Source organism: Rattus norvegicus, chromosome 3 (genome assembly GCF_036323735.1).
Source record: "Rattus norvegicus strain BN/NHsdMcwi chromosome 3, GRCr8, whole genome shotgun sequence".
Taxonomy (NCBI): Eukaryota; Metazoa; Chordata; class Mammalia; order Rodentia; family Muridae; genus Rattus; species Rattus norvegicus.
The window spans coordinates 100,197,356-100,222,642 of NC_086021.1; the positions used below are offsets into that span (position 1 = coordinate 100,197,356).

Sequence of the window (25,287 nt, forward strand, 5' to 3'; positions counted from 1 at the left end):
AGCATTCACACTGGTCAGCTCACAGATGCATGTAAGACCAGCACAGGGAATCCTTGGTACCTGTGTGTGTTTAAATAAAACTCCAAAGGCAAAAGAGAAGAAGGAAAATAAAAATGATATCAAACAAACCCAGAAACAGAACAGACATCTATGGTCTTTAGTTTCTAGAGAAAATGTCACATGGTTGGAGTCATGTAGTACTGAACTCTATAATTCTATTAACATGAGACCTGGAAAGACAAATAAAAATACTGATGGTTGTCACTGGCTATCAGAGACTGTGAACAAAGCTGTGGGGGAGGAGTGATGGTGTGTGTGTGTGTGTGTGTGTGTGTGTGTGTGTGTGTGTGTGTTAATTGACAGGAAAAAGGCATAAGGGAATTTCTGGGGATAGTGAAAATATTCTATTATCTTTGTTATGATGGCACAACACTATTTATCAAGACTTATGGCGATTCATATTTTATGGGAGTGAATTTAGTTTATTAAGTTGCAACTTTAATAAAATGTATATGAGGAAAAGAAATGAAACAATAACAACAGGAACAAAACAGAACGAAGCACAGTCAGCCATCTCTCCCAACCGGTGTAGGCAGGACAAGGAAGAGGCTCTGCTCTATGGCGCTCACCAGCGCCCGTGCTGGCCCACACAAGTCAACATGGGGCAGGAGGAGTGCATGACCATGACCCCCAGCTAAGGCAATACTGAGAGTTGGCGGTTGCTCAGAGAGGGAGGGTTAATTCTCTTTTATTACATTTTTTACAAGTTTTATTGATTGATCAATCCATCAATCGATCAATTAACTGATTGATTGATTTGAGGCAGGGTCTCACTGTATAGCCAGCCATGGCTGGCCTAGAACCTGCTATGCAGAATAGGCTGACTAGCACTCACAGAGATCTACCTGCCTATGCTTCCCCAGTACTGGGATTAAAGGTGTGCACCACCACAGCAGTCGAGGACAGATGATTTTAGCTTGGTGATTTGGTAATGATAATGATTTGGCAATGGTTATTCAAACCCATATGATGGGCAGTCAAGGCTGAGGCCTGGCTAAACTTCAGACTCTTCGAGAGGGTGCTTTCCTAGAGTATGCTGTGTGGGTGAGGAGTGCCTGCTGGGATTGGGGTGCTGGAGTGGGAGAGGCTGTTAATAAGGAAAGGCTATATGGGAACTCTATATATTCTACTCAACTGTGTTATGAACCTAAAACTGCTCTAAAAGAAACATAATTTAAAGAGAAAAAGCTATCCATACTTTGAGGTTCACATCTTCCCTGAAAGCATCCGGAGGCTCTCAGACACTTCATTGTCTGCAAACCTCAGCACCTGCTCTGTCCCCTGTGACCTCAGGGGAGAACAAGATAAGCTGTAGGGACTGATACTGGCAGCAGGCGCACAGTGCAAATAAACTTTGCCAGCCCTGCACAGAAGCAGGCTTCTGAGAAAGGGCCATGCTTTTAAGGTGGGGGATTCCCTTGGTTCTCAAAGCTTCTGCACGCTGGAGCCCCAAACTTCCCCTGGAGCAAAGCCCCAAGTTCCAGGAAACTGGAACAGAAGCAGGAGATAGAATTTTAACCTTAACACTACAACCATCTCTCCCCGGCAACAGCAGAGGACGAACCAGGCCCCACGGCAATGACTATTTTAAGAGACCCTGTTGCTCCAGAGAACAGCTGAGAACCATTTTAATGCAGGCGCAGCTGAGGGCAGGACTCAAGGGACCACACCTTGCTAACCAAATACTTTGCTCTCCTAGGAGCTGACATACAACATGGAGCCTTTGCTCTGATGGCCAGGCTAGCTTTGAACTTAGCAACCTCCTACCTCAGCCAATCAAGTTCTGGAATATAGGTAGGTAAGCACCACATGCAGCCAATAATTCTTGCTATGAATCAGTTTCTCTTAGGATTTGATCTCACATTTCTTACCTTGCATTTCTATAACCCTGAACGTACGTTAGAGTTTAGAATCCTTTCTGGGCATCTGCTGCGACTGTGCTGCCCCTCTCTCCTTCTCTTTCTTTTTTCTTGTTTTGTGGGTATTTGTGCACATGCATGTGAGAACTCATCCACACGTGTGCATTCCAGGCCATGACCTTAGCATGTCGTCTTCAGGCACCTCTCTATCTGACCCTTTCAGACAGGGTTTCTTACTGAAGCTACAGCTCGTCGTTTTGGCTAGGTCAGCTGGACAGCAAGCCCGAGTTTCCTCTTGGATCCATACCCTGAGCAGTGAGCAAAGCTGCATGCATGGCTTTTACGTGGGCACTGGGGTCCAAACGCAGGTTCTCATGCTCACTTTATACCAGAGCCATTGAACCATCGATGCAAACCATCCTGCCGTTCAACATTATTAATAGTCTACCAAGTTGGCACACAGGTAGTGAAAAAATATTAAACCAACACAGTTACGAATCACACGGCCTATTAAATAATCCCCCCTTTTCTCCTTCCCACCCTTCCTGGGAATCATGTTTGTCCATACCTTCCTCTCAGGTGCCAGAGCATGTTGCTTTAACTCTGTTTCTCCAGCCCCAGCCCTTCTGTTAGCTGTCTCTGAACCCCACCCCTCCTTGAATCCATGTTCCTGGTGCTGAATGAACATCACTGTCAGCCCATGTCTCCCTAGCACAGTCCAGAGAGTTCCTAAAGTGTCTCAGTGCCAGCACACCCCACCTCATATGACATACCACACAGCTTCCCTTTGTGTCACTGAATTTTCTAGAAGTTCAAGATCTTATCCCTTTTTTTTTGTTTGTTTGGTTTTTTAGTTCTTTTTTTCGGAGCTGGGGACCGAACCCAGGGCCTTGTGCTTGCTAGGCAAGCACTCTACCACTGAGCTAAATCCCCAACCCCTAAGATCTTATCCTTTAACCCAAAGCTCTGGGTCACCCTGAGGTCAGAAGGCAGGAAGAACATGGATTGGTATTCAAATTCTGCCCTCAAACGATTGGCTGCGAAATCCCCAAAGGCTCATATATAGATACATGTCATCCATTCAGAAGCAAAGTGTCCCTTTCTTTTATCTCCAGTCTCAGGAATTATATTTATGGTGGGTGATTAAAGAATTAACATTCAACCTACATAGTTCATTTAATGTTGCTTATATGTGTTTACAACTGGGAGAGAGAAAGAAGGAGGGAGGGAGGGAGGGAGGGAGGGAGGGAGGGAGGGAGGGAGAGTTATAAAAATAATTAAAAATAAAGAGGTCATGAATTTGAAAGGGAGTTGGGAAGAGGACACGGAGGTGCTGGAGGGGAAAGAACTTAGGTAAATGAAAAAACTTCATACAGTACTATGTATGAAGTTCTAAAAAAATTAAATATAGCTAATAAAAATGAATTAATATACAGTAACTCCTTCAGAGAAAACACTCCAGTACACCCTCCTTAGACATCACAAACAAGTGTGAAAGTCTGAACAGTAACACCCACAGGAGCAGTCACTGGTACTGCACGAGTGCCTTGGTGAGTTCACGAGTTTTCAATTAGGGTGTTTTCAGGGGTCAATATATGTTTACAAGCTCTTTACAAGTTCACATGGCTTTGGATTACACGGCTGACTCCCAGAAAGGAACGGCAAGCCTAGTTTTCAGAAAAAGAGCTAGAACATAGGCAAATGGAGGTAAATGCGGAATGGGATGCCTCACACCTTTCGCTACATCATAAAATAGAATTCAGAAAAGAAGTAAATTAACGATTAGAGAGAAAACAGAAAAACCTGGTGCAGGCCAGCAGCCTCCAGGCACAGCAGTGCTCCATGTCCCAGAGGCACGTGGTCCCCGTGGAGTGTGACAAGCAAGCTCTGCTCTGCTCTGGGTGAGGCTGGCAGCACCCAGCATCCATCAGCATCCCCACCCCACACAGGCCCTGCTGCAGACCAGGCTGCCCGAGCGCGTGGCTGTTTGCCTGCTCTGCTCCTTGGCTCATGCCCAGCACTCAGAAGTGTTCTGGGACTGGAATGGGGTAGCGGGTGGGGGGTCAGGAAACACCTGTCGGTTAATGAGGCACTTGTTATGCAGAAGGCACCATTTTAAGTGCTTTACCTGTATTCATTCATTTAATCCTCACAGCTCAAGGAATTACCCCTGTTTTATGATGAGAAAATTGAGGCACTGACAAGTTCATGGGGGTTACTGGTCCAGCTTTTCCCTGACTTAAGATTTAACCCAAGGAACACTGAAGTGTGTACTGAGCTAGGCTCCCACTGAGCTCACTAGAGGGATCAAACAGCAGCTGAAAATTCTACAGTCTACAAAGTCCAAGTCCTTGAGAAGCCTCCTTTTCCCAAATGAGGAGGCCATTTATGATCTGGCCCAGCAGAGGACACGGGCTGCTATAAGTCTAGGAGCAAGGATGAAAGATCTTCCTGAAATGACCCCAACCAAGAGGTTTCAAAACTCAGAGACTGGGGCCTTCAGAAACATAGTATTCTCTTTGATTCTTGTAGAACTGTTCTGCTCATTCTAATACAGTGAGGAGCCAGCTCTCACTAGTATATAAAAGCAGAAGGAATCCGGAGGCATCTGAAGGCACAGGACTTGTGCAGGGTGACACACTGGGACCCCAGGAAAGGTCCAGGCTGGTGGCCACAGTGAGCCTGAGCTACAGTGAGATCCTATCTCAAACAATCACAAAGCAAAAGGAGGAGGGGAGGAAGAGGGGGAAGAGGAGGGGAGGAGGAGGGGAGGAAGAGGGGGTGGAGGGGAGGAGGAGGGGGAGGAGGAGGGGAGGAAGGTGGGAGGAGGAAGAGGGAAGGAAGAGGAAGAAGAGGAGGAAGAAGAGGAAGAGGAGAAGGAGGAGGAAGAGGAAGAGGAGGAAGATGTATATACTTTTTGCCACATGCTGTGTTGGTGCACGCCTGGAATCCCAGCTCTCTTGGGAAGCTGTGATAGGATTGCAGTAGGTTCAAGTCTTGTTCAAGGTATATTATGTATTTGTCCATCTACCCAGCTACCTCTGTTTCTTCCCTGTGATCAGGAACCATGTTAGAAGACCCCACTAGAAAACACTGAGGACAGCTGGGCTGAGTCACCTCTTGAATTTTACAGTAGCCTGTCTACATTTTCTGCACAGGGCAATGAGGTGCACCTTACTACTTTTTCCTGGTAAATTTTCCCTTGTGAAGCATTATCCTTCCTGTCTCGATCCCTACTGCCTCTCCTTAGGAGATAGCAGGAATGTGTTAGGAAAACCACGTCAGGGTAGACCTCACAGTGAGGTCCTTCTCAATGGAGCTGCTAACCCACAACTATGGGCTTTGTTTGGCTCTTGTACCTGACACTGTCCAAGCTGAACTGTGTCTATTCCATAACCCTAGGGGATATGACTATGGAGAAAGAGCCCTTGGAGAAGTGAATGGGTCAAAATGAGCTGGGCAGGGGGTGTTGCTCCAATCTATCCTTACTAGAGAGAATTTGGACAGAGTGATGCATGACCTCATGGGACAGTGTGTGAAGAGGCACAGGGAGGAGGCCATCAGTGAGCAAGCAGCCTCGGAGAATCCAACACTGCCGCTTCATCGTGTACTTGAGCTGCCAGGCTGTGAAAAACACCTTGCTGGTGTCCAAGTCATCTGGCTTCCACTACTTTGCTGTGGCAGCCCTAGATGACTAACTCAGATATGAGCGGAGAGCGAGCACACACACTGATAGACACCACACCCCCACGCCACCCTGAGAACTGTACAACTCACAGTTCAGAAGCTTCCTTAAACTAGGTATTTAAAAATTATTAGGATGATTTTCACAGTTCAAAAGGTGATTTAAAAAAAGAATCATAGTGTTTCATAAATAAAACCTCCCATTTTTAAATCACAGGCTTCCAATTCTTCCAATGCTTAGGCCACTTACTCAGCTTCTCTGGCCTGCTTGCTTTCTCTGTAGCAGAGGATGGCAGCTACCTCACTGAGGAGTGACCAGTTCAGAACTGACAGAAATACCACCCCACCCTTCCCTGAGTGAGAAGTGTGAGCTCAGAACCATACCCAAAACACTTCTCATGACCACAGGACGGCCAAGGGTCAAAGGCAAACACACTGTAGCCTTCGTCCTGAACACAGACCCTGCCACACTGTCCTCTTCTTTCTAGATGACGATGTAATTATCAACAGTTTGGATTCTGGGAAAACGAAGGGCCTTACCAAGGTCCCTCCATCCAGGACTTCACCTAGGCTAAAGATATCACCAGCAGAAGATGGATTTTCTACTGAATATTTTTGGGATGACAAGTTTGGTTCTTTGCCAAAGATTGTAGGCTGAAATCCTCTAATGCCTATGTGTCCCCAGAGTTGCCTCTAAATAGCAAAGTTTTGACTCCTGTTCCTTGGGCAGGAGTCATACAGGGGTGGGAGGGAGAGGTGGGAAGGCAACCTCTGTTCTTTGTCCTCTTGCAAGATGGAGTTGTCCCTGAAAGTTAGGGATTGGGGGGCACTGGGCTATCTTATGACTCTGGCTTGTTGGATATGAGGCGTCAGGACAAAGCATTAGAGTCCCGTGATCTTTTTAACATCAGTGACACTCCTGGACAGTGAGGGTGGCTTAGGAAATTGCCTGTTTCTGTGGTCTTCACTATTCTCTCAAAATAAATGCCTTGGGCAAAGTTGGGAGAAAATGGAGTAAGAGAGGGCTCTGTGATCACTCTTAGGAAATACCCCAGGGTAATGACCTCCCGTCCTGTGGGAAACAAGAAGGGGTAGAGGAGGAAAGGGGGAAGCCTGAGTCATGTTTCTTGACATGTGACAGACAGGTCCTGAAATAGAAAGCCATAGGTTTCCAGTCTTGGGGGTATCACCTTCAAATATGTCAACGTTCTTAGGGTGGATCAGTTTTCCCAACTGCTGAGGCCCTGCTGTGAGGTGAGGTCCTAAGCAAAACACAAGGCCTGACTGGGAGCCTTTGAGGAGGCAGGAGCCTTGAGGAGTTCAAAGGCAAGGCCGGCCAGTGGCCTGCACCTTCAAGAGCCACAGGGGTGAAAGGTTACTAAAGCAGGAGCCACTGACCAATAAAATTATGTTTGCCCAACTCTCTCAACAAAGAGACTAGAGACTGCATTCTGCCTGCTAAGATTTCGGAGTCATTCTGCCTCCAAATCCCACTGTTATCCAGGCCAGATAAGGAGCTTCTTCAGGGCCCAGCAGCTGACCAACCTTCTCTCCCGGCTGGCATCTTGAAAGAACTGAAAGGTGCATTGGAAACCTTTAATCAAGGTCTGTCATCAAAAATAAACAAATAAGACTACAACTTGGGTCAACCAGCTATAAAGGAATCTGCCTGGGGCGAGATTTCGTGTGTTTGCTATGCTAAAACCAGGAGAAAGAAAGCATGCGTTTGTTTGACTAGAGAAGGTAAATATAAAACAAGACTTATTCCAACCAGGCCCACTTGAAAGGCCTGCTCCTATTAATTAAAACACCACACACCACCACCGCCACCACCACCACCGCCGCCACCGCCAAGTGAACTGAGTCTGAAGACATGGCACAACCAAAGGCTCACTCACCCCCAAAACTACCGCACTGGCACAGGGCCCTTCCGTTAGGGGACATCCCAGACAGTGGTAGGGGGTGCTCTTAGGCAGGTTCTTTTATTGATATGGACGTGAACTCAGGAGTCAGATGCTCTTCCTGCCCTTTCTACTGTACATGCATTCCAATGAAGAGAGAGAGAGAGAGAGAGAGAGAGAGAGAGAGAGAGAGAGAGAGAGATTGGTTTACCTGAGTAGAGCCCCAATCCTCTATGAACTGCTGCTGGCTGCTGGAGAGCCAACCCCTGCTCTCTTTCTGATGAAGTCTGGGGATCCCAAAGGAAAAGCCCTTGGTCCTTGCTCCAGAACAGGACTCTGAGCAGCATTGTGTTGGTGGCTCTCTTTTTGCCCCTGTCATTGTCACCTGAGTGAGCTATGAGCTAGGGTGACTATAGCCCATTACACTGAGGCGTGTGGTACATTCTAGAGGAACCTCTCAAGAGTTCCATGTGCCTAAAACATGGCCCAGAAAGCTCTACACAGTGGGAATTCTGAGCCCTCCCGCACCTTATCCTTAAAAATCACTTCAGCAGCTGAGTGTCTAAGAAACCAAAGGCCTTCTCTGAAATTTCTTAAGACTCTAAAGATGATACTTGTGGCCATGTCAGTCTGCCCAGAGCTTGCTAGAGAAGCAGATCTGGGGGAATACTGTCTGACTGACTGGTTAGTCTGAGCTGCAGAGAACAGAAGAATTTGCAGTCTGGCCTGTGGCCCACACTCTGCACCAGTCTTCCATCTCTCGGCAGCGCTGGGGCTTCTTGCTCTTTCTCGGAATGCCACACAGCCACATAGCCCTCACCTGCAGCTCAGAGCCACGAGCAAAGTCAAGGAATTTCTAAAGTAATACCGTGCAAGCATCCAGGCCTAATCCAATTAGGCTAAAATTCACATTTGCCTCAATACAAATATGAACTTTAAACTCTTAAGAAGAAAATACTGTTCCTTCCAGTAAAAGCACTGGGCCTGAGAGGTGACCAGCAAACCAAGTCATCCTGTGTCCTTTCTCACTGTCCTTACTGACATGAACAGTAAGCACAGCTAGTTTATGGTGCTGGGGAACTGAACCCATGACCCTGCACATTCTAGGTAAACGCACTCCCCTAAGCGGCATGCCAACCTGGAGGTCCACGTTTAAATGTAACAAACTAGCCCTCAAGTGTCCATAAGAAAGAACACTACGTTGCCAGCAATGGTGTACAGAGAGCCACACTATCACCACTCCTGAAGTCATTCAGTATTAGCAGACTTTAAATGACAATAAAGAAATAAATGCATGTAATCACTGCCTTATGCTCCAAAGACCCACAACCCAGCATCATAAGATGAATCGTACTAGTATAAAATTATAAATCACATCAGCCCCAAAAAATTATGCAACTTCAAATTCTCTAAGCTCCTGAAATGCTTAGGGAGGCAATTTATATCCAGATGTAAAGCTCGGTCTTAGCATTTGTAACAACAGACAGAAATCCTTTATTCCAACTGTTGTCAAAGACGGTAGCATATTAATCATGCACCATGTTGTATAAATAAACAAAACAGCTTATTTTATGAATCAGTTTAACTCTTACTGAAGAGTTGAAAACACTGTATAATGAAGTCATAAAGCCTACAATGACATTGTCCTATAAGGAGTTCTCAGAGATTTAATAAATAAATAGTCTCACCCTGTGGGACACCAGCTCAAAGACTAAGACAATTCTTATGCGGGCTACAAATTAATGTTTAATACCTTCGTTAAAGAGGCCACATCCTGAAGCCAGGCCTCATGTTGGGGACCCATTATGAGGGATTAACCTGTGGTTAGCTTTAGACAAGGCTTTCTGCTGATGCCTAAGAAGGAATCAGCAGCCACTTGTTCCTCCCTGAACTCCTAGAAGGAAGGCTCAACCCCATATTTACAACTTCACACTTACATTATCCAGTGTGGTCAAAATTATAGTATAAGAGGGGGCTGGCGAGAATACACAGTGTTGAATGGCACTTGATGCACTTGCAGAGGACCTGAGTTTGTTCTTAGCGCCCACATGGCAGCAGCTCACGACTGTCTGTGACTCTGTTTCTAGGGAATCCAATGCCTTCCCTGGTCCAAGGCACCAGGCACTCACACAGTACGCAAACAGACATGCAGGCAAATTTTATACACAGAAAATTTTAAAAGCATGGCACAAGATATTATATCCACTTCGTTATCTTAAATTACAGTTAGAATATCAACGTGTCAAATGGAAATAGTGAGAAGGTAATTCCACCATTTTGGAGTCTGAGACAGTCTGGCTTCGTTGTCCTTCAGTGTTTGCCTATCACTACACTCCCTTTAGAAGGTGTAGGAATAGTAATGGGACCAGCGTTTACACTGTTGCTCAACCCTACAACACAGCTGCATGTCTCAGCCCAACTACCACACCACAAACGCTCCTTGCTTTTTGTCTCAACCTCAAGCTAAATGGCTGTTTTAAACTGAACATGCTTGGGGCTGGGGATTTAGCTCAGTGGTAGAGCGCTTACCTAGGAAGCGCAAGGCCCTGGGTTCGGTCCCCAGCTCCGAAAAAAAGAAACTGAACATGCTTGCAAAACTACTAGAAAAAGGAAAAATAATGTCTATGACAGAAAGGGGTACAGAACATGTATATGTGTATGTGTATATGTATGTCCCCTGACTTTGCTTATCACCACCACGTCCATCCTAAAGCTATCAGCAGAGCAGGGGGACAGAGGACAACCCCTACACCCACACACACCCATGGCAAGGCTGGGAAACTGAGGGGGAGGAGGAGGAGGAGGCTCAAAATGCCTGGAAAAGCATTCTGGGTGGGAGATGCCAAAGATTTTGAAGCTCCCATCAAGCCACTGGCCTCAGTCCAGGTAATGGCTTTTCCTTCCCTTCAGTTACTGGCCGAAGAGTTTTCCAGCAAAGAAAGAAAGGGAAAGTGGAAAGGTAAGGAAGGGGAGACTTCCAGTCTCTTCTCTGTGCAGGGAAGGGCAGAGGCTCAGCACTGATGGGCCTGGGGCTCCACAAAGCACTCTGGGAGGATTCTGAGGAGGGGGTCTAAAGGGCAGGGAAGCAGACTTAACAAAGTCCCTTCAGCTTCAGTAACAGCAGAGCTGTGGACACACAGATGCAAGCTGGAGCTGGCCAGATGCCGCTTTTAGGAAAGAAACCACTGCCAGTCTGGCCATCCCACCCCACCCCACCCCACCCACCCTCACTCCCCCACCCCATCCCCACCCCCACCCCCAGGCTTGCCACTTCCGCTAGGAAGGCAGGTTGCCAGGGAACAGTGTTAGTCAGCATGGGGTTAAAGATGGAAGGACCTTTCCATCCCGGCTTCATCCTGAGTCTCTCCCTACCAACAGCAATAGTGAGGTTAGATCCACAAGGGTTAATGACCTGGCTAGCCTAGGCTCCCCCAAATCGCCACTGCACTGCCAATCTCTTCTGCCTGGCAGTTTTCTTCAGTTTTAATATCAAAAATTTCACACGCCTGCTTGAGCTCCCGGACTCGGCAGAAAGGCCCATATAGCTGTCAGCAAACTGATAAGAATTTCCAAATGACTCCATTGGGCCTCTTTATAGAGAAGAGCCAAAGCAGCCCATAAAGCAAGAGGGCAGGGGCCACGGAGAGCAGCCCCTCACACGGCTTCGCCATGGCACTAAAATGAGCCTCAGATTTATAGGAGTGTTTTAGCCCCTGGCCTGAAGCATCTGGGGGCTGAGACTCGTCTCTGCTCTCCAGTGGGACTTCAACTGTGAGAGAGAAGGGGCCGGGAAAGGCGGCTGAGGGAGAGAAGGGAAAGCAGAAAGCAGAAAAAAAATCCTGCTCTAAAGCACACTCTCTACAGCTGATGTGCCCAAAGTCCCCTGCCTGCTGGGCTCACACCCACTCCATCTAGGTCTTCACAACTGTCCACTACCTAGATGGTAATCTAGATTTTAATCTTCCTCTGATGGTTTACTTTGTTTTTAATGTCTTAGCACCCCACCAAAAGAATGAATAAAACTTATGACTTGGCAGAGAAGAGATGAGAAGATGAAGGGAAAATTCAGTAAGAAAAAAAAAATCATTTCACTGGCAAGGGGGAAAGTTATAACAGGGAATTAAAGCAAAAAGGCTGAGCAGGGAATCAGTGTTCACCTCCCTGTGAGCCCTGTGGATCCTGAGAGAAGAACAGAGGTGAACGCCTCCACGCCAAGACGGAGGGAGTTCACCCGAGCCCACAGGACTCCATTCTGTTTCAAGTTTCCAAGCCCAGAAGCAAATGCATAATCCATCCGCAGTGCACTAACTCACTGTGGTTCCCGGAGACCATGCTCCTTCCCAGGAGGCGCTTTCCCAAATTCAGATGCAGACCCCAGGGAGTTCCTGACTGACCACCAGCACGGAGCTGGGCCAGAACCACATGCTTTAAATACATGATCTCACTCAGCAGCACATGAGACCTCTAGGCAGTCTTACCCAGCCAGGTTTACACGGGAAAACTGAATCCTGGGGAGTTAACTGGCCCGTTACAGAGCTCATCCACAGGATCACAGACTCGAGCATCTAAATTCAGGTCTCTCCCACTCACAAAGCCTGAGGTTCCCACTACCACATTTAAAAAACTTTTTTGACTAGGACATAGTCAAAACATACAAATATGCTTTCTATGGGAAGTTAAGACAGATTTTTAACTTTTTGCCCTAAGGATTGAGCACAGGGCCTTGTGTGTGTTAGACTCTACCGCTGAGCTATACACCAGCCCAACAACTCAAGACGGAAGCCAATGTTTCCGGAAATAATTACTTTCACCATATAACACTCTAATAGTTTCCTATTCTCTTTTTAAAAAGAGAAAGAAAGATCCAGTTGTGACCCACTGAATTGACCCCAGCTCACCACAGGCTGGAGAACACTGCTGTATATCACATAAAAACAAAAATCAAATACCCGACTAGACACCATGAGACTGGGTGCCAATGCTCTGGCTATAGATGTATCCTCAAGGTTAGAGGGGCCACAGGCCTTACAGTCATTGGTAAAGTCTGAGGAATGCCTGATAATGTCTAAGTTTTGACTTTTACAAACCTTTAACTAGCTAGCCTCCTCTTCCTCACACACATCATTCCTCTCCAAGTATTTACCCCTTCCTCCTAATTCACCAGGAAGCGCCCTGCTGCTGGTCTCCTCCCAGCCAGGGATGCTTCTTTGGACTCCCACTTACCATCCAGATCTCAGTAGAAGACAACAATGTCCCAGCCCATTCCCTCTTCTCTGGCAGAGTACCCAGAGTTGAAGTCTCCTTTCTCCTGACCCACTCTCCTCTGGGAGACACTTCTGGCGGCCTTCAGTGAAACTGGGTATGTAACACTCCTGACATATGATTTCTCATTACTACTGACATTTGCGCCAGTAACTTGAGGTCCCCTGTGAAAGAACAGGCTGCATTCCTGCACAGTGCCTCCTTCTAATCACCTTTAACAGGCCAACACATGCTAGGAACAAGGTCTGTGCTTAGGATAAGTCAGTAAAGCAACTGCTGCAGACATAAAGACCTGAGTTCAGATCTCCAGCACCCATGTAAGAGGTAATGTATGGTAGTACAGACCTGGAACCAGTGCTGGGGGCTGGGGGAGGAGTGAGGGGCAACATCAAGAGATCTCTGGGACTTGCTGGCCAGTGGAGCTAATTAGTGAGCACCGAGTTCATGAGAGACCCTGTTTCAGAAATGTAATCGGGGAAGTGATATAAGAAATGTCAACTTCTGGCCTGCACACATATGTGCAGACACATGCTCATACAAACACAAAACACACACTACACGTGTGCACATGCATGTACACACACACATACATACACACGCACACGCTATGTATGAATTCACTGGACAGTTGAGTAAATTTCTGTAGAAAATCCAAGCACTGAACAGATGCTGGTGTCACAGAAGACAAGACTAAGAGAGCTGTGCCACGACCCAGTTATGCTTGCACACGGACAAGACATACCAAGGCTGCCAGAGAACACGGCTTTATGGTCTCTCCATCTGGACCTCGAGGATTTAAATCTCAGAAGCTATACCAAACAACTGCAAATCAGTCCAAATCTTAAAGACAGGAAAATTTATTTACAGGCCCCAGTGAACTATAAATCTGAGACAGTTCTATTAAAATGCTTTTCTTGGCTTCCCATCAGATACTTGGTAAAAGTCTTTTTCCAACAAAGTTCCTAATACCAAAGTTTCAAAAAAAAAAAAAGTTTTAACATACACACAGAGCAATGTTCTCCCTTAAGATGCCGATTAAAGCAGTCCTTATTTACCCTGTTTAAACAACTTCGTGGACTGGTCCCTCACAGTGTGGGGTTATATACACGGAAAACTCAAACACAGAATACACAGTACTACTGCAAAAACATGCATTGAAAATCTCCCCCAAGTGGTAACCCTCAGCCAGGCTCTCCTACCAGCCACAGGGCCTCTGGGTATCAGAACTCACTTCTCCTTTCAAAGGAAGAATTCCAGCCCAGAAAGTGTTCCCTCTGAGGGGAAGCAGCACAGTAGCATTTTTCTTCTCTGGTGGTGCTAGGGTCTAAAATCAGGACTCCTGCATGTGGGATAAGGGTTCTACCACTGAGGTGCTCTGCCAGCCCCATACTTTCTAAGAGCAAGCTTGAAAGCCAAGTTGAAGAAGAAGACAGCAGAGTAGCTTATCAGAATTAAAGAAAAATCATTTTGTGTGTGTTTGCGTGTGTGTGGGCTTCCGAGAATATAATATATTAACTTACTACATGGATGCGTGTGCATGTGAGAATGTTAGTGTGTTTAGTATAATTCTGAGTATAGTCCTCTAATTTATTTAGTCCGTGTATGTGTGTGGATTTCTAAGAGTATACATGTGAACATGTGCAAGTGTGTACATAGTTCCAAAAGTATAATCTAATTTATTTCTTATATGTATATTTGTGTGCGAGTATGTATAATCCCAAAAGTATAATTTACCAATTTATTTATGTGTACGTGTGTGTTGAGTGTGTGTAAAGTTCTAAGACTGTAATTTACCTGTTAATTGTGTGTGCATGTGTGAATGTGTACATGCAGGTATGTGACATTGCTGCTGTTTGGAGGTCAGAGGACAGCATGTAGGAATTGGTGCCCTCCTCCACCACATAGATTCTATGTGAACTAAGGTTCAATCCCTAGGTCAGGCTTGTGCAAAGGTCACACAAGCTATCTGTGCCATCTCAGGCCCTCGACTTCGTAAATAAAATAGTCTTCATTTCACATTTGGGGAGAGGGGGAGGAATCACATGAATTACAGCACTGACCCCAGAAATCGGTCGTGACACCCTTTCTTCCTAATGTATTTCCAGGAGGGTCCAGCTTGAACTGTCTCAAACAACCTCTTTGGGAAGGAAGCAAGGTGAGGTGATGGGAAGTCAGCCTGACTGGCTGGGATTTGACCCGATCTCACCCACAGCCCAGGCCAAATGGCCCTGGTGTCTGAGCGCATTTGTGGCAGAACACTGTGTGCCCTGCCGGCCTTGGGCTGCGTGGTCTTTGGAAGATTACTGAATGTAAAGAGCTGACTCTTCTAATAGCCTATCTCCCTCCCGTGGAAAGAATCTGCTTTGTAAACTGGGGTTGCTGGGGTGGGGGTGATGGGCAGACTGCCATATAACCTTAGGGACAAGACAGTTAGGTTGGCAGCACAAGAGATCCTCGGATAACACAGTCTGGGTGACTGAGGTGTCTAGACACATGAAGGAACTGCAGAACACTTTCAAAACAGAAAGCTTATGGGGCTGGAACAATGGTTCAGCAGTTAATTCCCTGCACCCACATGGCGGCTCACAACTGTCGGTAACTCCATTTCTAGGGGATCTGGCACCAGGCATTCAGGTGGCTGACATAATATGCAAGCAAACCCTTCCGTGCATAAAATAAAAAAAACAAACGAAAAAGGAAAACAGTCCAGAAAATCTTGTAAGACATAGATGAACCAATATTTTTTTAAAATTATATATGCTTACTACATTAAACTTTAAAGACTTGAGGTTCCCACTAATAACAGCTTTGGGGGAATGGTATATGCACTGATACTAAGACTGGGAACGCAGGCCATGAAGAACAAAACAAAGGCACTGAGTCCTGAAGAACTGCACCATCTGTACAGACCCGCTGTAGGGAAGGAAGCCTACACCTCTTCTGGGCTCTGTCTGCTCTGCTGAGAGTTCTGACCCATCTCAGACTCAAATAGCTTGTGTGTCATTGTCCTCCCTTCAATGCTGTGGCCTCAGAACAGCTGTGGCTATGGAAACCAAATCCTGGAATACAGTGCATTCTATACAAACAAGAGTGCCCTCGAGGTGGCTCGCCCACACAAGAAGCAGGTGGCTGTGAGTCCGGATGGGCACAGCTCCTCTGCCCTGTGGCCTCTCTGGCTCAATCTGGACCCCTTGTTAGATAGGTAGAGATGCTGCACCCCTGGGCTCACTTGCTAAGCAGTGGTCTGTCTTTTCTCTAGTCAGATCCCGACATCCCCAAGGCATCTCTGTAGCACATCCATGTGCAGCCACATCTACTAGGCTGCCGCACACTACCCTGAGATGCATCAGAGCAGAAACTCGCAGCTTCGGTTTTCCTGAGTGCTGGCGACCAGAGAGAGGACAAGATGTTCAAGGCACCTCAAAGGCCTCTGGTCAACTGAGTACAAAGGAGAGTTCAAAGGCGAGGCAGGCTCCCCACTTCCACCTCCTAGTGTTGCTAGGGTTAGAGGTCACTGTGGTGGAGCCACTGACCAATAAAACGGTGTTAGGAAACTCTGCTCAACAGATAAACCAGGGGTCTACTTACACCTTTCCCCCCTTCACATAAAATTTCTAACTAGCCAGTCCAGCATCTCCCAGCCTTCTGAGACAGGAGACTGCATGCTTTCTCTTGTGATTCAAGGGAGGCTCGGGATGAATGTGCCATTTGACTGTAGAAAAACATTTACCTGCAAATTTCCTCCTGCCCTTGAACAAAACAAAGCTCATCCCTAAGCCCCACTCAGAGGCTGTCTGCCAGCCAGGCTGCCTGGGCAACTGCTCCTGAGCACCGACCATCCGTCCATCTGAGCTTAGTATACTCTAGAACGCCATCTTCCTAAACAGCTCTGCGGGGAAACACTGTATCCCAAGATAACTTTGCCATTGTAGCAAGAGTCACAAATCCTTTCTGGGGCCCATAATCTCTCCCTGAAAATAATTAGGGCTTCAATAAATTAACTAGTTAATCAGCATAGGGTACAATAGAGTCTAAATGAGAACCAGCTCACATCCACTAACTGAGGAGATGGCTCCCGAAAGCTGTGCAAGGCACAGCGAGACTTCCAATGCTGTGCTGTTCACACTGCTCTCAGGGAGTTTTCAGAATTATCTATTGGAGACACTTTTCTTTGTTATGGTCTTCTTCATAACTCCTGACTTCCTCAACGCTTTGGCTCAGTTAAGGTTCTAGCCCTATCTGTATGTATAACTCCCTCCATAACCCTCTCCTTTAGGCCAACAGTAACAGTGAGAATGATAATGAGTGCATAACATTCAGATGGCAGCCTTTCTTTTATATTTATATTTAGTTAGTTTTAATGCCCCCCCACCTCAGTGAGTGTGTGCGTGCCTTGGGTGCTGTCCCATGCTGGTAGAGCAAATGCCTGCATTGTCACTTGAACAAAATGGTCTCCAGAGAACAGCAGTGAGGACTGTGTCCCTTGAGAAGCAAGCAGTTCCTGGCACTGGGGATTTCTCACAGATTTAATCCATGGCAGGAAAATTAGTCACTTCAAAGTAGATGGAGACCCCTGCTGGCGACAACTGTTCCTGCACCTTGTTAAGCTCTTGCTCTAATTCTCTTAGGATGATGTCAGGCCCTGGTGTCAGTTCATACTGACCCCTCACCTGGCAGGGAGGTAGAAGGACCAGTGATTGCAACTGGTTTTCTTCAAAAAGCATATGCCTAGATTACAAAACAACCTGACTCTGAGCTCCCGGGGAAGGTTCACTGAGGTGTGTGAGTAGTTTCAACACTCCAGCCAGGGTGAAGCTCAACTGAGGGATGTAAACAGAAGGCAAAGGCAGCGTGTGCAGTTACAGAGCAGTGCACACCTTGGTGGGTCTCCCAAAGACCCATACGTAAAGGCTCTGTCCTCAGATGGTGGCGGTAGAGAGCACCCTGGACTTTAAGGGGTGAGGTATGGGGGGTACTCAGGGTGGGCGTGCCCTCGAAGGATGCTGGGGGCTTGACAGTTCCCATCTTGCTCTCTCATGATCACTCACCATCACATGTCCCTTCCATTAACATGGCAGGCCAAACCAGTGAGCTGACAGACATCACATGTGGGCCTCCAGATTCTTTTCTTTGTAAGCTCCAGTACTTCTTTATAGTGCCATTTAGCGAGAGGTGACTGAGAGGTGACATATTATCAAAGGCTCTCACCCAAAGAGACCTTATGGCAATGACAGATGCTGGTAGCTCTGGTTTCTAGTCAGAGTTCAATTTTGTCAGCCTTTACATGGAAATTAATTCAAGCGTGTTTACTTGGGACCAATCCAGTTCAGAAATGTGGAGTTAGGGGACAAAAGAGGCCACTTGGGGAACACAAACCCCAAGAAAGGCAGGCAGACTGACGGTTATCCTAGAGCACCTTGGACAGCTGGGGAGCAGCCCCAACTAAATGAACACTGGGAAGAGGGGACTGAGAGGGAGGCAGAGATGCCCCAGAGCTGCTGTGATGGGAGGTGCCACCAGCAGAGGGCGGGGACCCTGTGACCTGAGCTACTCAGGAAGAGAAGAGATGACTCCTTAAATATCAGAGCTGGCTGGGAGGGTATGTTCCTGCCAGAGACAAGACTTCATGGAGTTATTAAATGGCTGTTTAGAGCATGCCGGGTGAGTCAGCTAAGCCCTTCATTCCATAGATGATAAAATGAAAGCCCAGACCACTCAGTGCCTGAGATGGTCACACAATTAGTATGGATGGAGCAATCTTAGTATGGATGCTCAGTGCAATCTTCAAACTCAGTAACAAGGAACAGCATGCTTTACGTGCCCTTGCTTCATTCCGTCTCAGCTGACCCAGTGACACCACTCCTGCCACTGACAACTGACTGGAAGCCAGGCTTGTCCCAGACTGACAGCTCCCACCCTGATCCTGCTGAGAAACCATGCCATTCTGTGGACTGTCAGGGGGCGCTCTGTTCCACAATGTAAGTGATCTCAGCATGGGGCTGGTAGGGCAGAAAGGAAGCTAGACAAAACCCGCTTATTCCCCAGGCCAAGCTTCTTCCTAACATTCCCACAGCAGAATCTTATGTGAGGTGCAATCTCATTTCAAGGCTATTCTATAATTAATCTAGTAAACGAAGATACCATGGGCTGGGTGTGGAGGCAAATGCCTTCCATTCCAGCACACTGGAGGCAGAGGTGGGTGGATCTCTATGAGTCCCAGGTCAGTCTGGTCTACAGAGTGAGCTTCTATCTAAAACTTAAATAATTATTAAAAGAGACAAAAAGAACCAAACACCCAGGCTCTTCAGGGGCACTCTCCAATGCTATAGGTTCATGGTGAAGATCTGACAAGCTCTAGACAGAGTCTCAGATTCACAAAGCTCAGATGAGGTCAACAGCGAGTAATAGCAGGAAGTCCAGAACCTCCCAGCAAGCACAAGTGGGCTATGAGAAGCCAGTGGGGATGCTACCAGCATCCTGCAGTCTCTTCTCTCCTAGAATGGCACAAAGCTCTTCCAAAAGGCTTTCCAGGGCAGAGCCTGATCTAAGTGCAGGCTGCCATTTCACCCAGAAGATGCAGGCCAATCACTGTGTGAAAAGATGCTTAGTGTCGCTTTCGCCTGCCTGTGTTAAAGGCCTGATCCCTGACTGGCAGTATGGAGGAGGGGAGTAAAGCTTCTAGAAAGGGAGGGAGGGAGGTGGCTCAGGTCATGGGGATGCACCCTTGAAGGACATCATGGGGCTCTAGCCCTTTCCTCTCTTCACGCTGTACAAGAAGTGAAATGCTCTGCTCAGCTCTATATTCCGCTGTGGCCTGCTGTCCCTCTACCCAGCAACAAGTCCACCCAGTCATAGCCCAGAATCTGCTGAATATCAAGTCCATTCAACCCTTTCCTCCTTGTAATGTAATCATCTCCAATATTTGTCAGTGAATGAAAAATTACTAAAACAGCACCAAAGTACAAAGGGTGGGACCAGGCACAGCCATTTTCCCTCTCCTAAATCCCTGAACACTGTAAAGCAGAGGGAGGCAGGGTACCAGGAGGAGCTGAGCAGAGAAAAGGTAGACGAACATCTGGGCAGTCTGAGAATACACTTAGGAAGCAGGTAGCTCTCCTACTTATCCCACAGCTGGGTGGACTGTTTGCCTTCATCCAGAGAGTCTGCTCTCTGGCCACTTGGCCAAGAATAAGAAGCCAGGCTGAAAGTGTGGGCTGCAAGCAGAGGGCCTCCAGTTCTCTTCTCACTCATCTCCCTCGCCCAGATATGTATGTGTGTGTTTATGTGTATGAGTGTATATGTATGTGTATGCAAGTGTGTGTGTCTGTGTGTATGTATGTGTGTTATGTGTGTGTGTATGTATGTATGTATGTGTGTTTGTGTATGAGTGTGTGTGTCAGTGTGTGTCTGTATGAGTGTATGTGTATGTGTGTGTCTGTGTATGTATGTGTATGTTTGTGTGTGTATGTGTATGTGTGTGTGTGTTTATGTGTGTGTTATGTGTGTGGAAGCTAGAGGTCTACATCAGGTTTTTCCTTGATCCCTCCCTACCTTTATATATTTCTTTATTTGATACGAGGTCTCCCTTACCTTAAGCCTGCCACTAGAATGAGTCTCAGGGATGTGCCTGTGCCCACATCACCAGCACTAGGGTTACAGGTATGTGTCACCAAGCCTGGCTTATTACACAAGTCCTAAGAATACAAACTCAGGTCCTCATGCTTGCACGACAAACATTTCACTGACTGAGCTCTCCCTCTGTCCCATGTAGATAATTCTGAGAAAGATTAAAGCAGTAAAAATTCACACAAAGAAAGACAATAACAGCCCTGAGATCAGGGCCCCCGTTTAAATGTAATTTGTTTGACAGTGAAGCCTGGTTAGGCTCCTTTAGGAGAGAGTCATGAGACCAAATGGGAACCATGAATGGGAACCCATGAACAGGACGGTGGCGCTATCCAGGCAGCCAGAGAACTGCTCAGGGAAGGGTCAAAGGATAAAGAGGTCTACAGAGGGAGGCAGACCCACTGTGAACAGGGAATAAGACCGCTTGTCACAAATGCTGTCTTCCTTAGGACACAGTCAAACAAACAAGCGGCCCTGCTTCCCTGGCTGTCTTGGTCACTGTCACCTGTTATCACTTGGCACTCTGAAGTCACAGCAGGGGTCCCCAGCACAGCCTGAAATCCATCATTAATCTAAACTAGTGGTTCTCAACCTATCTAACACTGTGACCCTTAATACAGTTCCTTGTTATGGTGACCACCAACCATAAAATTTTGTTGCTACTTCATAACTAATTTTGCTACTGTCATGAATAGTAACGTAAATATCTGATATCTGATATGTGACCCCCAAGGGGGCTATCCCCTGCAGGTTGAGAACCACTGACCTCAACGTTACTTGAAGTGACTGGCCTAATGATCCCTTTCTGAGAGCTGATACAACCATGCACTTGGTCAAAGGCCCTCTGTGTCCAAGCCACTGCTCCGGTACCCACTTCCCCTCCCCAACCAGGTGTCTCAGCTTCGGCCTCTTACCTGTCTCTGCATCTCTTCAATCTGCCTCTGTGGGATGTTCTGCAGGATGCTGTACACATCTGACATCTTCTCCTCTGGAATGACCACAGATGCCCTGGAGACAATAGCACTGTTTACATGTGCACAGCCCTTTTCAGAAAGCAACACTGTATGCTGTCCTATTTCCATCAGCCATGCTCTTTCTCTGTCTGCTCTGTGCTCTGTCCTCCCTGGCATCACTGTCAGCAACCACGTTCTTCCACAGGGCCTTTGTATGTGAAATGCTACCTCCTGGTCCACCTTCCTTACCCTTCTTAGTGCTTACGGAATTAACAATTACTTCCCCCAATTAGCTTCTACACAAAACCATCTGTTGATTCAGCATTTGCTTATGACAGACCTACTATGCACTGGGAACTGGCAATTCAACAGAGAATGTCAGAAGAAAGTGAGGGGTGAGCAGGGCATGAGAAGGCCTGTGGGAAGAGAGCTCTAGGCACCAGGCTAATGAGTGAAAGGCCAAGGAAGCATGGGGTTGGGCATGGTCCAGGAACAGCTAGCAAGGAGGCCCCTGTGGCTGCCACAGAGTAAACAGGATGGAGAAGAGTGAGCCAAGCAGAAAGGGGGAGGGTGGGTTGTAGTGAGGCACACAGGGGACCTTGGAGGCCACAGAGGCCTCAGTGCTGAGCTGGGAAACCACTAGGAGGTGGAAGCACAGTCCTGAGAAGCCGATTAAGCTCTGACAGGCCCATGCTGTCTATGGGGTTGGTAAGTGACAGGAAGCAGGCGCAGGAAGAAGAACTGAGCCCCTGCGGAGGTGGCGGAGCTCCATGGAGGCGAAGCTGCAGAGAGGCTGGGCCTTCCTCTGCCCCGTGCCACATAGGATTCACTCACAGACTGGGAATAAGGAGAGAGAGAGGGAGACTGGCATGGACTTCCAGACGTGCAGTGTGCTGTGCAGAGGGTGTAACTGCACTTGCAAAACACAGCTGTTAAGACCTAGCTCCCGTTCCCGCCCACTAGGTTAGTCCACCCACTGCTGTACTCAGAGCACTCAGTGCACGCATGGCCTGCACACAGACAGAACTTCATGATAAGTGATTTTTTTTGTTTTTTTGTTTTTTTGTTTTTTTTTTAAAGATTTATTTATTTTATGTATGTGAGTACACTGTCGCCTTCTTCAGACACACCAGATGAGGTCATCGGATATCATTACAGATGGTTGTGAGCCACCATGTGGTTGCTGGGATTTGAACTCAGGACCTAGGGAAGAGCAGTCAGTGCTCCTAACCACTGAGCCATCTCTCCAGCCCCGTGATAAGTGATTTTAAGTGAATAAATGAGTAAACGATTTTTGCTACAGAGATGGGACAGAGGACCAAAAAGGATGAATTAATCTGCCATCATTTCAAAGCCAGACACTAATAGCTGGTTATCTGACATCAGACCCCTGACGCCTGAGTCCTCCTGCTGCTCACCCATAACTCAACACTGAAACTGACCTTGATCTGAAGAAATCCTTTCACAGCTGCTACATCTACAAGGCTCTCACCAATGTCTCACCGTCCTAGCACTGCCCAGCCAGAGGCTGACCAGTTACATCACAGCATCTGGGAACCATGGTTTCACTGCTCTCCCATCAGGAAGAAGAGAGTGTCCTTGACAAAGGCCTGACCTCACTCCTCTTGGAGAACCTGTGGCTGACTGTGACAGTGAAGATTTAAAAGAAATGTCCTGTAGGCTCAGATATTTGAACACTGGGTTTACAGTTGATGGTGCTGTTTGAGGTGGTTAAGGGGGAAGTGCAGCCCTGCTGAGGGGAGTATGCACTGGAGGTGGGGAGTCCACAGCCCTGCCTGCTCCCAACCCTACTCTGCTCTGTGCCTTTGACGGAAGATATGATCTCTCAGCACCCTGATCTTACTGCCATGCCCACCCACCATTAATGGACTCTTATCCTCTAGAACAGCAGTCTTGAACCTGTGGGTCACAACCCTTTAGGGGGTTGAACAACCCTTTCAACAAGGGTTGCATATCAGATATTTACATTACAATTGTATATTTTGATAGCTTTGGTAGCAAAATTACAGTTATGAAATAGCAACAAAAATAATTTTATGTTTGGGATCACCAAACACGAGGAACTGTATTAAGGAAGTATTAATTGCATTAGGAAGGTTAAGAACTATAAGCCTAAACAAAGCCTTTCTTCCGAAAGTTGCTTTGGGTCAGGGTATCTTATCACAGGAACAGAAAACGAATACAGCACTGGCAAACATCAGGAGCTCAATAAATGCTTTCCTGCATGGATAAATGCTGGAAGTACTCCTCACTTCCCTAAAATATAAAGAAGGACTTCATATGCTTCTCTTTCGAGTAGCCAGGCTCCTGCTTCTTTTCTGGGATCGCACAGCCCTCTACACATGCATCTGCAAAGGTTACATGGGTTGGCCATTCCAATCCAAAACTCCAAGATCCAAAATGCTTCCAAAGCTGGTTTGTTGATCACCAACATGACACCACATGTGGGAAATTCACACCATAAGAATTCATGCATAGAATTATTAATGTGATGTAAAACTATCATGTGATTTGCTTGGAGGCCACCTGCATGAGCAGTCTACAGAATATGAATTTCATGTTTAGATTTGGATCCCTCCACAAGATGCATCATTCTATGTATGTAGATATTCCAGAATCCATAACAATCCACAGTCAAAACACTCTGGCCCCAGCATTTCAGGTAAAGGATGCAGAACCTGAATCCTGCTTGTCTGCACCACTAGATTCCAGCCTCCTCAGAAAGAGAAACTATCCTATTATTAGATTATAAAATGCTATCATAGTAACAGTAGCTTTCTAATAAATATAAAATGTAAAAGTTAGCCAATTGATGCTATTTAAGCTGTTCAAATGTCTTTGCTATTATACGTGGATAAATTATCATAAAGAGTTGGTAGAGAAGAAAGCAATTAAATATTTGTGGCAAAGACATGAAATTTCAATAGTCTTCTAGCATGTATCTTGTGGAAATGACACATGGGACAAGAGGGCAACTCCTGTGAAGACCTCCAAGCAGAATCTGTCCACCTGTCCTGGAATTTCCAAGCTTTGGAGGAGGGAGAGCATCTCCCTAACAGCCAGTACACTGCGGTTCCACAGCAGCTGGACCCATCCGCACGTATGAGTCTGGATGCCTGGGGGCTTGGATTAGAGTCCCCGGAATAAGTAAGGTCAGAGACTCTCCAGCTGTGTCCAGCTGTGTCCAGCTGTGTCCAGCTGTGTCCAGCTGTGTCCAGCTGCGCCAGCCCAGGGGTAGCAGCTGCTTCATGAAGAGTCAGGTGTGAGCACCTTAGGCTTTGTAAGCCAGCCAGTCTCTGCAGTCACTCAGCACTGCACAGGTAACATGTAGACTCGGAGCACAGCAATGACTCGGTACAACTGTATTTACAAAAACAGCCCACTAGACTCTGTGAACTGCTCTAAGCCCTTGTACTAAGTCTGATGGAAGACACAGCAATGAGGCTAGAGTAATGGCAGCTGGGGACCGCTCAGCCTAGGCCTAGCCCCAAGGTGCCTTCCATTTAGGAATACTTGCATGAACATAACTTGGGATTCCAGTCTAGATATGAAGGTTTGTTTATGTTCTGTCCATTTGTTACCCATGCAAACTGAATGTACAGTACACCAGTACCCTCTGATCGTCCACTCTTACTAAACTTCGGTGGCTTCAAAATGTTCAAACTTTAATGTACTTTAAATGCACTGATGATTTGCAAGGCAACGAACAGCTGCTCCCTGGGGGACTGTAGGGCTGTCCTAGCACATGAGCTCAGTGCTGGTGACTGAATCCTCTTGGCCAGTCAGGGGCTGCAAGTAATGCTCCGAAGAACTGTGCCAAGCCAGCAGACCAGGCTCAAGGCCGTTGTTGCTACAGAGGACTACAGTGGTCAGTTGGTCTTAGTGTTAAGTGCTCCAAGGAGGTTGCCACTGCCATCCGAG

At 46.9% G+C, this 25,287-nt stretch overlaps 1 protein-coding gene across 2 annotated transcripts in view; it reads right to left on the minus strand.

Annotated features, from left to right (window-relative positions):
• Ext2 (exostosin glycosyltransferase 2) overlaps positions 1-25,287 on the minus strand; it is a 132,649-nt gene that overhangs the window by 76,580 nt on the left and 30,782 nt on the right. For both annotated transcript variants that reach the window (NM_001107751.2, NM_001399506.1), the window contains exon 7: positions 21,307-21,400. In NM_001107751.2, the coding sequence (NP_001101221.1) occupies positions 21,307-21,400 (94 nt within the window). The remainder of the gene's footprint in view (positions 1-21,306; positions 21,401-25,287) is intronic.